The 14682-nt window shown below is 53.4% G+C and overlaps 2 protein-coding genes across 6 annotated transcripts in view; both read left to right on the forward strand.

The window, feature by feature from the left end:
- The window catches only part of KDM3B (lysine demethylase 3B), an 86618-nt gene extending 84159 nt beyond the window's left edge, over window positions 1-2459 (forward strand). For both annotated transcript variants that reach the window (XM_025386961.1, XM_025386962.1), the window contains exon 24: window positions 1058-2459. In XM_025386961.1, coding sequence (XP_025242746.1) covers window positions 1058-1138 — 81 coding nt within the window. In that variant the 3' untranslated portion in view covers window positions 1139-2459. The remainder of the gene's footprint in view (window positions 1-1057) is intronic.
- A 1969-nt stretch (window positions 2460-4428) lies between these two features.
- Window positions 4429-12747, forward strand: REEP2 (receptor accessory protein 2). Of its 4 annotated transcripts, none has more exons than XM_025389132.1 (8): window positions 4429-4674; window positions 6376-6523; window positions 6814-6890; window positions 10167-10287; window positions 10524-10637; window positions 10990-11137; window positions 11236-11366; window positions 11451-12747. In XM_025389132.1, exons 3-8 carry the CDS (start codon window positions 6823-6825, stop codon window positions 11517-11519), a joined length of 651 nt encoding a protein of 216 aa, XP_025244917.1. In that variant the 5' UTR covers window positions 4429-4674; window positions 6376-6523; window positions 6814-6822; the 3' UTR covers window positions 11520-12747. The 4 variants fall into 4 exon arrangements, with proteins under 4 accessions (XP_025244917.1, XP_025244918.1, XP_025244915.1 ...); XM_025389133.1 differs by having other exon boundaries at window positions 10996-11137; XM_025389130.1 differs by having other exon boundaries at window positions 6451-6523.
- Window positions 12748-14682: the final 1935 nt, after the last annotated feature.

Consider the following 14682-nt stretch of genomic DNA (forward strand, 5'->3'; position numbering starts at 1 on the left):
ACAAAAAAAAAAAAAAAAAAAAAAAAAAAAAAAGAAATTACAGCACACATACATATACATGGTTGAAGCCCCCATGTACCCTTCCCCTTTGCATTTCCCCACTTTTCCTCTGCAGAAATAACCTCAACTCTCTTGTCAGCCCTTTAAAAGAAAACTGTCTTCATTATCTTCACTTTAATATGCCTGTTTACTTTTTTCAATAACTTTTATTGTGTGTTCCAATTTCACAGGTAATATATCCAAATCAGAAAACATATAAGCACAAAGAGAAAAAATAGGCCATAATCCTGCTTTCCACTCTTGTTTTAATGCATCCTTATTAGCTGTAGAACCTTAAGGAAGCCTCTTAACTATATAAGGAAGTAAATTTCTTCAGGTGTTCACTGTGGCCTTAGTTTCCTCAGTTTCTCCTCTGTAAATTGGGCGTGATAATAATAGAACCTACCTCATAGGATTCTGGCAAGGATTAAGCGAAGGTCCACATAAAGAGCTCAGCAACGGCCGGGCGCGGTGGCTCAAGCCTGTAATCCCAGCACTTTGGGAGGCCGAGACGGGCGGATCACGAGGTCAGGAGATCGAGACCATCCTGGCTAACACAGTGAAACCCCGTCTCTACTAAAAAATACAAAAAAAACTTAGCCGGGCGAGGTGGCAGGCGCCTGTAGTCCCAGCTACTCGGGAGGCTGAGGCAGGAGAATGGCGTGAACCCGGGAGGCGGAGCTTGCAGTGAGCTGAGATCCGGCCACTGCACTCCAGCCTGGGTGACAGAGCGAGACTCCGTCTCAAAAAAAAAAAAAGAGCTCAGCAACATCGCCTGCCCAGGACATAGTAAGCACTTAAATGATGGTGATCAAATAGCCTTTCACATAACTTCAGTATTCTTTTTTGAGTACAGACCTTATGCCCTATGTGATTTGTAAATGACTGTGGGGATTGATACAGGAACGCACAGTCCTTGTTGGGAGTTTCCCCACTAAACCAGTAGGCTTACAGTCAAGGTAGAACATACATTTGCATGGGGCTGCTGTGAACTGACTTTGCTGTTTACCCTTTCTAGGTGAAAAACATCATTTACCATGCAGTGAAAGATGCGGTTGGCACCCTCAAGGCTCATGAATCCAAACTGGCAAGGTCCTAGGCATGGAGAAACTCCAAGCTCCCCTGCGAAGCAGGTCTTTCACTCACAACACTTACAGGGAACGGCAGGGCTCTTTGCTGGAGCAAAGGCCCTTCACCCGGAGCCAGTGTGGTCAGTATTCCAAACTCTCCAGCCACTCTATTCTACGCTGCCTCAACACCGAAGGTTGACACAGGAAAGTCGTACTGTTGACACACACAGTTTGAGACTCCAAGCCAAGAGTGCCACATCCTATCCTGTGGCCTTTTGGAAATCCGAATTGCCTGAACATGGCGGGGCTTTCCTGCACATTCTCCTGATTTGAGATTCATGGGCACACCTTTCTTTTCTTTTCTTCTTGTGCCTAGTTAAATGGGAATGTGTTTGGAGGTAGGGGAAATCACATAACTGGTACAAGTGTGGGGTAATTGCTTAAACATGCCTGGTGGAAGTCTGATAGCGTCTCTGCACGTGACCTCTGACAAAGCCCATCCCAGGAGACGGGGTGAAGCCATTCCCCACACTCTCCTGTGAACACCAGAGTCTAGAAAGACCCAGGGAGAACCCACTGCTTTTCCCAGGAGGCTCCAGGATTAGGAAATGTGTGTATTTAGTGAAAAATAGGTTTGTAGTGAAATAGTTACTATTTCATGAAAGTAGATATTTTTAGAATTTTTGAAATACCACAGTTGTTTTCCTGGATTATGAGGAAAGGCACATTACATTTAGTCTTCCTTTCGATATAAAACTCTTTGAAGAAATATGATTTTTAGAAATCAGCTACCCATTATAGCACAAAATCAGCCAAAGCAGAATTTTTTAAAATTGGCTTTTTTAGGATTCTTTTAGTTTCTCCCCCTCCCATCTTAGTCTTACCTTGAGGGAACAGTCCTATGAGAAGGAACTTTGTCACGTCTGAGCTGTGGTGTGTTCCCCGTGTGTGTACAACACTGGTGACTCCAGGAACCATTTTCACCTATTACCGGTGTTCCCTGGGGACTCCTCTTAACGTTTCCAAATGGGAAGGACAGTTGATTTCCAACATGAGGTTTTTTGTTTTTTATCCAGAAATATTTTCAGCAAAACCTTCCAACTGAGTGGAGTCTGATTAAGGATTTATTTGAAAATGGTGGAATTCATTGGCCCATAGGTACATTGGAAAATGTATCTCTCTCCAGCTGTACTGTAGTGCCCTGCAGGCTGTTTATATGTTCACAGTTACTTTTTTTTAAAAATAAAAGTCATTTAATGTAGAATACTTTTAATTTCACTTTCTGTATTTTAATTTTGTTGAAGGGCTGATTGGGATTTCCATGTTCTTATTAAAAATCTAACAAATCTGTTTGGAGTGGACTAAATTATTTGCATACCAACCCTTCTAAAATCAGCATTAGATTGGGAGTTGGGTTGGAGGTGGGGGATTCGTTTTCAGGTCTTCATAACTGTGCTACACCCAGATATTTTTCTTTGCTTGTTGAGGCTGTGCCATGTTGGGAGAAGGGAAATTGCTAGGGTGAGGTTAGTATGGTTTGGGGAATTGGGGGTAAGGGGAAGGGGCCACATGAGTTAGAGGGTAGGAAGAGAGACATGTTTCCCCATACTTCATGCTCTGTGAATGGAGTGGGAAAGGTGGGGTCCTCCCTTCCTGTGGCAGAGTCTGGGGGGAAGGGCCATTGTGTGTGGTCTCAGCAAAGTTGGACAGTCTGTGGTGGGATTCTTAAGCAGGTGGCCTGGCTGCCCACATGTAATGTGCGGCCATAGATCCACCTTAGATGGTGGAAGACACTCATGTGGGATTTATCAAGCAGTAATTAAAGTGTTCCATTGTGAGGTGAGAACAGACTGCATTCCAATTAGAAGAGGCTTTCTGGAGAGGAAGTTGTGAAGAATAGCAAGAGGGGTTATCAGAGGCTGCTTCTCTGGAACCTTTTGGGAAACATCTTCCAAAGTGTTTGAACTTGGAAATATAATTTATCAGGTTAGAAATAGACCATTGTGTGGTTCAAGGATACTGAGCTTGAATAAGACCATGACTCTTTGAAATACACAGTTCTGAATGTGTCCTTTCAGCCCGGATGGGCACAGGTTGATGCTGTGGTCACCCGAAGGATTACACCTCAACATAAAGGGTAGAGGAATGCTGAAGCTTTAAAATGGGACAGGAAAGGAGAGCAATAGGGCTGGGGGGTTGGTGGATGGTGGGAAGTTGGTTGCTTTACTGAAGGTCAGGAGGCAGGCTAGCCTACATTCTGGATATAAATGTCTTTAGAATCAGGACATTCACTGCCACTAGTGCTTGCTGATGGGGGTGGAACTGGAGCCCCAGAACCCTCTCCCAGCCCCTCTGTTTGAAAAGAAGGTTGACCCTTTGTTGTCAGTAACCACATTGAGAGCATAAAGCTCTGTTCCCCTGCAAAGCTAAGGAGCTGACAACGTGAAAAAGCAGACCAGCAGCCCAGTGACTCACACCTGTGATCCCAGCACTTTGGGAGGCTGAGGCGGGTGGATCGCTTGAGCTCAGGAGTTTGAGACCAGCCTGGGCAATATTGCAAAACCCAATCTAAAAAAAAAAAAAAAAAAAAAAAAAAAAAAAAAAAAAACAGCTGGTTGTGGCTTGGGCCTGTAGTCCCAGCTACTCGGGAGGCTAAGGTGGGAGGATCACTCAAACCCAGGAGGTGTGCTGAGGTTGTGCCACTGCACTCCAGCGTGAGCGACAGAGTGAGACCCTGTCTCAAAAAAAAAAAAAAAAACGGATCTGGCCAGGGGAGATCCTCTTTCAACGGGGGTGAGAAGGAGTGGGGTGAACAGGTGCGGCTGTACCTGTGAGTCAGGAGCTCAGGTGGATGTCTCCAGGGCCTGTGATGAGGAGGAGAGTTTGCTAGTCAGCAGTTGGGGATGTAACCTGTTTAAAGTAGGCTTCCTGGGGTTATCTTAGCAGCATGACTTGGTGGCTTTGTGACTCTCAACAGATTATTGAACCTTAAGCTTCTCATTCCCTTATCTTCAAAATGAGGGCATTTATAGCACCTGCCTTATAGGGTGGTCAAGAGAATTCACTGGCAACGCAGTGAAGCTCTTAGCACAGGGGCTGGCACACAGTAAGCGCTTGATGTGGGCAGGGCAGGAGGTGGGCAGGGGTCGATTTCAAGATGTAACCATGGAGACCTCCACAACAGCCTAGGGCTTGAAACCCAAGAAAGATGAACAAGCGATTCGAGGAAGGCAGGGCACTGAGGGTCGGAGGCGCATGCCCGGCCACAGCAGGTGCTGGGGGCGCGCCGCCGCCGCCGCGGCCTCCCGGCCTCCCCTTTAAGAGCCGCCGCCGCCGCCCACGGCCCGCCGCTGCGGCAGGGACCTCCCCTTTAACGGCGGCGCTGGGCGCTCCGCTGCCCCCGCGGCGGCTGCTGCAGCGGCTGCTGCTGCTACTGCGGCTCCTGCTGCCGCCGCCGCCGCCGCCGCTCGGCCTCAGGCAGCTGCATCCTCGGCAGGGCCGGGTCCCCGCCCCGCGTCGCGCCCGGCCCCGCCATGGTGTCCTGGATCATCTCTCGGCTGGTGGTGTGAGTGCGGCGGCGAGGGGGGTGATGCGGGCTGTGATGGAGGGCGGGGTTGTTAAAGCCCGGGTGGACTTCTCCGAAGCTTGGTGCAGCAGAGTCACCTAAAGGCGCTGCGTCCTTATTTGGGGTCCCCAGAGACATGGAGATGTGGCACCCAGGACTGGAGGGGGGAATATTAGGGGAGCGTGGTAGGCCTGGCTTCCCAGGGACCTCACCCACATTCTTTATTAATAACCTCTTTTATTTCTACCGTCCTTGCTCCTGCGCCCATCCTAGGGGCTGAGCAGCACGGCTTGATTTAAAAGGGAAGGCAGGCGCGTCCCCTCCCCCACCTAGCAGGTCTGGGCTGGAGGAGGTCCTCAGACCCGGGCCCTGTCCCTCTCGGGGAGGGAACAGGGTGATGGAAGAGAGTGGAGCAAGGCAGGGCCTCATCATCATTCCGCAGCTCAGAGCCATCACCAGGCCCCTTGGCCTCTCCCTTCCACTCACTGTCAGGAGACTGGGGACGAGAGCACATGCCCTTAGGCCCCCTAGGGAGGAAGTCTGGGTATCGGGAAGCAGAAATGCTCGGAGGACAAAGTGTGAGAGGTAACTGGGAGAGGGGATGTATGTGCTCAGCCTGGGATTGTGGACGCCGCTGGGGGAGGACGCTCGGTGGCCTTCATTCCAGGCTGCCAGCCACACTGTGGAGCCATGTCTCTGGCACCTCCCCGGGCCCCAGGAGGGAACTCACACCATTCTCCACGACCCCAGACTTTGTCCTTGAGGATTCTGCCCCGCACTCCACTTGCACCAGGCAGTTTGGAAGTATCCCGCCTGTCCATGTGGAAACAGGAGGCACCCACACATTGTCAAGGGGCTGAGCCTGACAGGAGCTCCTTGTGGGCCTCGGAGTTATTCCCTGCCCTAATGAGGACACTGCCCCTCGGCCTCCACCGTTGTGGACTGACACCGGCAGCCCCACCCTGCTCCCTTCCCATTTGGTGCAGCCGGGCTGGCCAAGTGCTTCTGTCCTGGTTTCCTCTAGACTCCTTCTCTTCCCCCATCCACCACAGGGGGAATGGAGGGGTCTCACGCCTCCATGTGGCCTTCAGGGTGGCTGCTTCTCTCTTGCCTGGGCAAGCCCCAAAGGGCATCGGTCCTCTTCTTTCCCAGCCTGTGTCTTGTCTGCACTCTGTAGTTGGATCACCAGCGGGGGCCCTCCCCTGAGCCCCATCCCTGTGGTGTTTACATGGGGGAATAAGCCTCTTTGCCTCTCTCAGGGCCTCCTGCCCCTGTGCCCTTTGTTCCCTAGGGCCCCAGGGCCACAGTGGTACCTCTGACTGCCAGGTAAGGGTGCCCTGTTAGGTGGTGTCAGGTTTCCTCGCAGAGCCTGGCTCTGAGACAGGGAGGTAGAGGGTAAGGGCAGATGGGTGTGAAAGGGCATGAGGTCAAGAAGGAAGACACCCTGTGGCAGTGACCTGACTCCCAGTCCCCATGACATGTTTGTGCATAACCAAGGATCATGGCGCAAGGGACCACATTGGACCCTCTGGCCTCTGGGCCTTTCCCTGCCTCCAGGGCTGGAGAAAAACTGAATAGTGGAGCAGGGAAGCGCATCACCCTAGCTAGCTGAGCATGTTCCATGCTGCTTTGATCTTAACCCCTGACCTGAGTTCATCAGTCCAGCAGGGAGTTCTGTCCCTCTTCCCATTATTTACCCAGGGTCTGATGCAGAGCTGGGAGGGAGAGGCCACTGCCCTTGGCTGAGGGGCCCAGTAACCGTGCCTGCCTCCCTAGGCTCATCTTTGGCACCTTGTACCCAGCCTATTCTTCCTACAAGGCCGTGAAGACAAAAAACGTGAAGGAATATGTGAGTGGATGACCCTTCACCCCCTACCCAACCCACATGGCAGAGAGAGGGGAGGACACTGGGTCCTATTACAGATGGGGGTGACTTTGCACCAATGCTGTCAGCCACTAACAAGACCCACCAGCAAAGGAGGGCCCTGGGTGTCCCGCACAGTGCCTCCAACATGGCTGGCAGGCAGAAGTGGGGTCCTGGGTGTTCTAACCAAGCATGTTTGACAGGCAGAGATGGGGTCCTGGGTGTCCCTGCCCCTCAGCCCCATGCCCCAGTGAGCGCTTTCCTCTGTCCCTCAGGTGAAATGGATGATGTACTGGATCGTCTTTGCCTTCTTCACCACGGCCGAGACGCTTACGGATATAGTGCTCTCCTGGTGAGGTCCAGCATCCCCTCCTGCATCTCAGGGCCCAGGGCCTCTGCCTGTCTCTACCCGGCCAGCCAAACAAAAGATTGGGCCTGGGAGTGAAGCTCCTCCCACTCCTGACAATTTCTTGGGGTCCTTGATATCTCCCCTCTCATGCCTAACTTGACCTGTAGAAGAACAGACATAGTAGTGCCAGGCAAGGGGGCTCACGCTTGTAATCTCAGCACTTTGGGGGACCAAGGCTGGTGGATCACCTGAGGCCAGGAGTTTGAGATAAACCTGGGCAACACAGTGAGACCTCATCTCTACTAAAAAATTTTTTATATTAACCAGGTATGGTGGCATGTGCCTGTAGACCCAGCTACTCAGGAAGCTGAGACAGAAAGATCGCTTGAGCCCAGGAGTTGGGGGCTGCTGTGAGCTATGATCGTGCCACTGCACTCCAGCCTGAGTGACAGAGCAAGACCTTGTCTCTTAAAAAAGAAAAAAGAGCTGGGTGCAGTAGCTCACACCTGTAATCCCAGCACTTTGGGAGGCCTAGGTGGGTGGATCATTTGAGGTCAGGAGTTTGAGACCAGCCTGGCCAACATGGTGAAACCCTGTCTCCACTAAAAATACAAAAAAATTAGCTGGGCGTGGTGGTGCCCCTGTAATCCCAGCTACTAGGGAGGCTGAGGCAGGAGAACTGCTTGAACCCAGGAGGTGGAGGTTGCAGTGAGCCGAGATCATGCCATTGCAAGCCTGGGCAACAGAGTGAGACTCCGTCTCAAAAAAAAAAAAAAGGGAGTAAGAACAAACATAACCCCCACGTTTCTTTCTGGTGGCAACCAGAGCACCTCAGTGGAATTCAGGAAACCTGCTTCTGCCATGCTGCCTATGACCTTAGGCAGGTCACAGCTCTTGAGGCCTCAGTTTCCTTATTTGTAAAATAGGCATATGATTCACTCCTATAAACACTGGATACTTGCATTTCCAAGGCATTTCCCAGGTCGTACTAGACTACTAGACTACTATGAGCACTTTGAGGACAGGGAATGTGTCTTAATCATCTGTGCATTCACAGCAGGAACTCAACGTTTACTGAATGATCAGATACCTCTTGGAAGAGAGAACTAATAACACAGTTCATCGGAACTCAAGCGAAGAGAATGTTACCAAGGGGGAGAGGACAAGAGATCATTACATGTAGAGATAAGGCCCTTGCATTTGAGAAAAATAGTTTTAGGAGAGGAAAGAGATAGAGAGATGGGTTAAAAATTGAGGGTAAAGGCCGGGCACAGTGGCTCACGCCTGTAATCCCAGCACTTTGGGAGGCCGAGGCAGGCAGATCACAAGGTCAGGAGATCAAGACCATCCTGGCTAACGTGGTGAAACCCCGTCTCTACTAAAAATACAAAAATTAGCTAGGCGTTATGGCATGTGCTTGTAATCCCAGCTACTTGGGAGGCTGAGACAGAAGAATCGCTTGAACCCAGGAGACGGAGGTTGCAGTGAGCCGAGATTGCACCACTGCACTGCAGCCTGGTGACAGAACAGGACTCAGTCCCAAAAAAAAAATTTTTTTGAGGGTAAAGGCTGGGCGTGGTACCTTCTGCTTGTAATCCTAGCACTTTGGGAAGCCAAGGCAGGAGGATCGCTTGAGCCTAAGAGTTTGAGATCAGCCTGGGCAACATAGCAAGACCTGTCTATTAAAAAAAAAAAAAAAAAAAAAAAATTTGGCCAGGTACGGTGGCTCATGCCTTAATCCCAGCACTTTGGGAGGCCGAGGCGGGCAGATCACCTGAGGTCAGGAGTTTGAGACCAGCCTGACCAACATGGTGAAACCCCATCTCTACTAAAAATACTAAATTAGCTGGGCATGGTGGCGCATGCCTGTAATCCTAGCTACTCGGGAGGCTAAGGCAGGAGAATTGCTTGAACCCAGGAGGCGGAGGTTGTGGTGAGCCAAGATCATGCCACTGCACTCCAGCCTGGGCAACAAAAAAAAAACTGGATCACGAAAAAAAAAAAAAAAAAAAAAAAAAAAAATTGAGAGTAGAGCAAGGGTGGTGAGGTAAAAAAAAAAATTGACGGTAGTGAATACAGATGCCTTTTTTTCTTTTTCTGAGGTAGAATCTTACTCTGTCATTCAGGTTGGAGTGCAGTGGTGTGATCTCGGCTTACTGCAGCCTCGACCTCCTGGGCTCAAGTGATCTTCCCACCTCAACCTCCTGAGTAGCTGGGACCACAGGCACATGCCACCACACCTGGCTTCTTTTTTATTTTTTGTAGAGATGGGGTTTTGCTGTGTTGGCAAGCTGGTCTCGAACTCCTGGGCTTAGATGATCCTCCCACCTTGGCTCCCAAAGTGCTGGGAGATTACAGGCCACTGTGCCAGGCCTATACATGTGTCTTGACACAGCAAAATAGAGAGTTTTGATGAGGGCTTTATGAGGACATAGGTGACCTGAGGGAGTTTGTGACCAGAGGAGAAGGCGCTATGGGGACTGAAGGGCAATCCTGTAAAGTGAGGGGCGTGTCACGGCGAGGCAGGAGGTTCCCCAGCAAGCTAGAGAAGCCCCAGGCCTCTCGATGACAGGGAGGGCAGGAAAGGAAGGGGTGAAGACTCAGGCGTGGGCCTGCACAGTCGAGAGCAAGGTCGCAAGGTCGAGAGTTTCCCTTGGTGTTGACCCTAGGGCAGAGGAAGGGGGGTTTTTTCTAGGAGTGAGAGGGCTGGGGCTTGGGGAGAGGATGAGGCAAGGAGAGTTGCTGCTGGGGGAAATTCCTTCTAGAGTCACTGCTTACCTTCCTGTCTGGAGCCTCAGCTGAGCCCCCCAGATGCTTTTGGATTAGAAAGGAGCAGTCCGGGCCGGGCGCGGTGGCTCACGCCTGTAATCCCAGCACTTTGGGAGGCCGAGATGGGTGGATCACAAGGTCAGGAGATCGAGATCATCCTGGCTAACACAGTGAAACCCTGACTCTACTAAAAATAGAAAAATTAGCTGGGCATGATGGTGGGCGCCTATAGTCCCAGCTACTCGGGAGGCTGAGTCAGGAGAATGGCGTGAACCCGGGAGGCAGAGCTTGCAGTGAGCTCATGCCACTGCACTCCAGCCTGGGCCACAGAACCAGACTGCGTCTCAAAAAAAAAAAAAAAAGAAAAAAGAAAGGAGCAGTCCCATGAGCCTCATGGGGACCCCAGAGCACTCAGAGTGAGGGGCTATCACACACAGGGCCGGTGCTGCTAGACACAGGGCACCTCCCAACTCCCTGCCCTGTACTCCGCGCTTGCCCCTGTCCCAACAGGTTCCCCTTCTACTTTGAACTGAAGATCGCCTTCGTGATATGGCTGCTGTCCCCATACACCAAGGGCTCCAGTGTGCTCTACCGCAAGTTCGTGCACCCAACACTGTCCAACAAGGAGAAGGTTTGCCCCCACTCTCAGCTTACCTCCCAGCCTGCCCCAAGCCAAGGCAGCCCAGAGCCTGTAGCCTCATACAGACTGGCCCTCCCTGTGGGGCCCAGAGCCCGAAGTGACCTGACAGGGCTGCCGTGGCCTCCTGGAGCAGGCAGGGGCCTCTGTCCAGGGGTGAACAAGGGTAGGGCAGGGCCTCGACAGCAGCGCCCAGCTCTCCTCTTCTCCCTTCCCCTCCAATGCCATAGGAGATCGACGAGTACATCACGCAGGCCCGAGACAAGAGCTATGAGACCATGATGAGGGTGGGCAAGAGAGGCCTGAACCTGGCCGCCAATGCTGCCGTCACAGCTGCTGCCAAGGTGAGATGGGGACAGGCTCGGATTCCCAGGGCCCCGCCTTGTACAAAGGGCCCTGGCCAGGCCCCTTGCGTCCACCCTGTGCTCAGGGCTGTAGAGACTCGGCTCGTGCAGCTGGAGGTTCCAGTCCAGGCTCTACCCCTATCTGGCCAAGTCACTTTCATCGTCCAGCCATTTCCGCATCTGTCCGGAGGCGAAGTGTGGTCCTGCCCCAGCCCTCAGCTCTGTCTGTGTGGGACTGGGTGAAGACAGTGTGGGGAGGGCACCGAGCCTGGGCTGCTGCCAGCACCATGGTGACCGCTATCTCCACCCCGCCCCTTTCCCCGGCTCTCCCGGTGCGTGGTGGTGACCCTAGGGCCAGGGGGTGCTGTCAGAGAAGCTCCGCAGCTTCAGCATGCAGGACCTGACCCTGATTCGGGACGAGGATGCGCTGCCCCTGCAGGGGCCCGACGGCCGCCTCCGACCCGGCCCTGGCAGCCTCCTGGACACCATTGAGGACTTAGGTACAGGCAGGGCCTGAGGTTGGGGAGGGGCCCCAAGGGCAAGGCCAAGGAGCCCAGATGGGAAAGATTCCCCCATCTCCTTTTCTCCCTGCACCCAGGAGATGACCCTGCCCTGGGTCTAAGGTCCAGCACAAACGTGGCAGATTCCCGGACAGAGGCCTCTGAGGATGACATGGGAGACAAAGCTCCCAAGAGGGCCAAACCCATCAAAAAGGCACCCAAAGCTGAGGTGAGGGCACTGGCCAGAACTTGGGGAAACAGGCAGAGGGTGGTGGCTCCAAGCTGAGCCCCATCTTCCTCCTTCTTTCCACAGCCACTGGCTTCCAAGACACTGAAGACCCGGCCCAAGAAGAAGGCTTCTGGCGGGGGCGACTCAGCTTGAGACCCTCCACCCCCGCAGGCTGCAGAGCAAGGATGAAGCCTCAGGAAGGGCCTCGGACCCAGCCCCTGCTCCACACTGTGCCAGTAGCCGAGGTGTCTCAGGCCCCTGGGCCCCTCAGATGGCCATTTCCGTGCCTGCCCAGTGGCCACTCTACTGGAAGGGGCTTGGAAAAGAGGAGGGAGGCCCAGCTGTGGGGGTTGAGGGTAGAGGGTGGACCAGAGGCTGAGGACTGAGCCACCTAAGGAGGTGGGGACCCCTCGGCCTCCACTGCTGTTCCGCTGCAGCCCCGCCCTGCCCCGCCCCGCCCACCCAGTGCCTTGCTGAAGCCCATAGCCATCCGCTTCTCAGAGGTCCTATCGTGTCTCCACTGCTCGCCTTGGTTTGGGAGCAGGGAGGGGGCAGTCCTAGCCCAGATGGACCAAGGACGGGCCTGAAAACACGTGGGGGAAAGGGAGCACGTGGGGAGGATGTCAGGGACTCTGGGTGGGGCCTCCAGGTGCAGCTGTGGGTGGAAGACCGGGGTTGGCGTGTGCTTCAGCAACCAGGATGGCCAGGCCAGAGCTGCAGCTGGGGGCTCTTTTCCTGGTCATTGGGTGGGGCTGAGTGCCACATGTTCCCACATTAAAAAGGGGGGTCCAGGGCTGTGTGTTTGTGTGTGTCTTTCTGGGTCTAGGGCTGGGGGGAGTTTGGGTCAAGGACTGTCCCTCCAGCAGTCACCTCCTCCCACCCTCAGCCCCACCCTCAGCCCCACAGTCAACTGGCCATTTCCCTGCTCAACCCTCCCTCCTAGACCCTGAGCCTCAGAGGATCCAGCCCATGAGAGAACGGGCATCTGGGAGGCCCATCACCTGCTCCTTTGACCTTGCTTCCTTTCAGGTCACCCATTTCCACCATGCCCTGGGCTGGACTCCCGTGCTCCTCAGGGCCCACCCCTGCTCTGGTACAGGCCCCTGCTGAGTGGGTCCCTGTCCTCTGCCCCTGGGGCCCATCCCCTATTGTCCAGGGTCCCCATCCTGTACCAAGCAGACTGGGCGCTAAGACCCCTGGCAGAACCCAGACTCTGCTCGCACCTGCCCCAGCTTCTGCCACAGCTTCAGTCAGGGCCAGGAGGAACACATGAAGAAGAAAGAGAAATGCAGGAGCCGTGGGGCTCCCGGTTCCTTGGGAAGAGGGTGCCCAGTGGACCTTTGGCACTGGATGAGCCAATAAACCAAACTCTGGCACCTCATTTATTTTGGCATCTGTGCTTTGTTCTTGCCACACCAGCTGACAGGTGGGAAGGACCTCAAGTGAGAAGCAGGGCCCAGCTGGGGGAGTCGGGAGGCCAGCCTGTGATCCACAGGAGCTCTGGTCCCCAGCTAAGAGATGGGCTTGAGGTGGCTCAGTCTAGGAAAATGGTTTTGGGACTCAAAACCAGAGGCCTGGGCCGGGCGCGGTGGCTCACGCCTGTAATCCCAGCACTTTGGGAGGCTGAGGCGGGCAGATCACGAGGTCAGGAGATCAAGACCATCCTGGCCAAGATGGTGAAACCCCGTCTCTACTAAAAAAAATTAGCCAGGCGTTGTGGTGTGCACCTGTAGTCCCAGCTACTTGGGAGGCTGAGGTAGGGGAATCGCTTGAATGTGGGAGGCAGAGATTGCAGTGAGCCAAGATTACACCACTGCACTCCAGCCTGGTGAAAGAGCAAGACTCTGTCTCAAACAAAACAAAAAACAGAGGTTTAGCTGGGTGTGGTGGCTCACACCTATAATCTCAGCACTTTGGGAGGCCAAGATAGGAGGATCCTTGAACCCAGGATTTTGAGACCAGCCTGGGCAACATGGGAAAATCACATCTGTATTTTTTTTTTTTTTTGGAAACTGAGTCTCTATTGCCAAGGCTAGAATGTGGTGGTGTGATCTTGACTCACTGCAACCTCCGCCTCCTGGGTTCAAGTGATTCTCATGCCTCAGCCTCCCGAGCAGCTGGGATTACAGGCATGCGCCACCATGCCCAGCTAATTTTTGTATTTTTAGTAGAGACTGGGTTTCACCATGTTGGCTAGGCTGGTCTCGAACTCCTGACCTCCAATGATTGGCCTCCCAAAGTGCTGGGATTACAGGCGTGAGACATCGTGCCAGACCACATCTCTATTTTTAAAAATAATAATAATTAATAAATAAAAACCAGAGGCCTAAGAAGGGTCAGGGGCCCCAACCCCAAGGACTGTCTTATCCCTCAGAATCTTACCCCAAGTCTTCAGTGGACCTTCTGGTATCCAACAAAAAGTGCTAGGTGTAGGCTCTGGGGGACAAAGATCCCAGTGAGGCCCCCAGTGGGGACAGGATAAGATATGGAGCTGTGGGGCAGGCCTCAGGGACTGTGCCTAGAAAGGCCAAAAATGCCAAAGGGGGTTGAGCCAGACACATTGAGCGAATAAGCAGAGATGGGGAAGCCAAGACAAGGGCTTGTGGAGAAACCAGCCCTGGGGACAGAGAGGGAGCCAAGGGCTGAGACAAAGAGGCACAACCTTTGTGACACCAGGAAAGGCAGGGGTCCAGCCCTAACTGCTGGGCTAGGTTAGAGGAAAGGAGGAGGAGGGAGCTGCAGGGCATGGGGTCGGAGCCCTGGGAAGCAGAGCCAGAGCTCCAGGGGCCAAGAAGCACAACTGACTGGGGATAAGCCCCCGGGAAGCTGGAACCAAGGGGGAGGGAAAGGCTGGCAGAGGAGCAGAGGCAGGTACAGAGGAGAGATTGACAAAGGAAAAGAGCCGTGAGGGAGGAAAAAGGGATCAGAGAAATAGCTCAACCTGTGGAAGGAAAATTGAGGAAGCAGGCCATGGGGTGGGTAGGGGGTGTGAATAGGACCTAGACCCAGGCTCTGGACCCCAAGTTTGGCAAAGTGCCCCTACACTAGGCTTCCCTCCTCCTTCCCTGGCATCACAGGGTATGTGCACAGGGCATGTGCCAAGCTAGCCAAGAGCCCCCTGAAGTGAGGTCACAGTGGGGGATGTGAGATGTCCCTTTTGTCTTTCCTTGGAGTCCTCCAGTCAACTAGCCCTCTGAGGGGCATCGCCTTCACCATCAGCCTCTGAGCAATTTTGGCCCATTTTTCCATCGGAAAGGAGAGGAAGCTACCATGGTAAAATATAGGGAAGGCATTCATTCTAGAAAGATCCCCAGAG

This window comes from Theropithecus gelada, chromosome 6 (assembly GCF_003255815.1).
Source record: "Theropithecus gelada isolate Dixy chromosome 6, Tgel_1.0, whole genome shotgun sequence".
NCBI classification, from domain to species: Eukaryota; Metazoa; Chordata; class Mammalia; order Primates; family Cercopithecidae; genus Theropithecus; species Theropithecus gelada.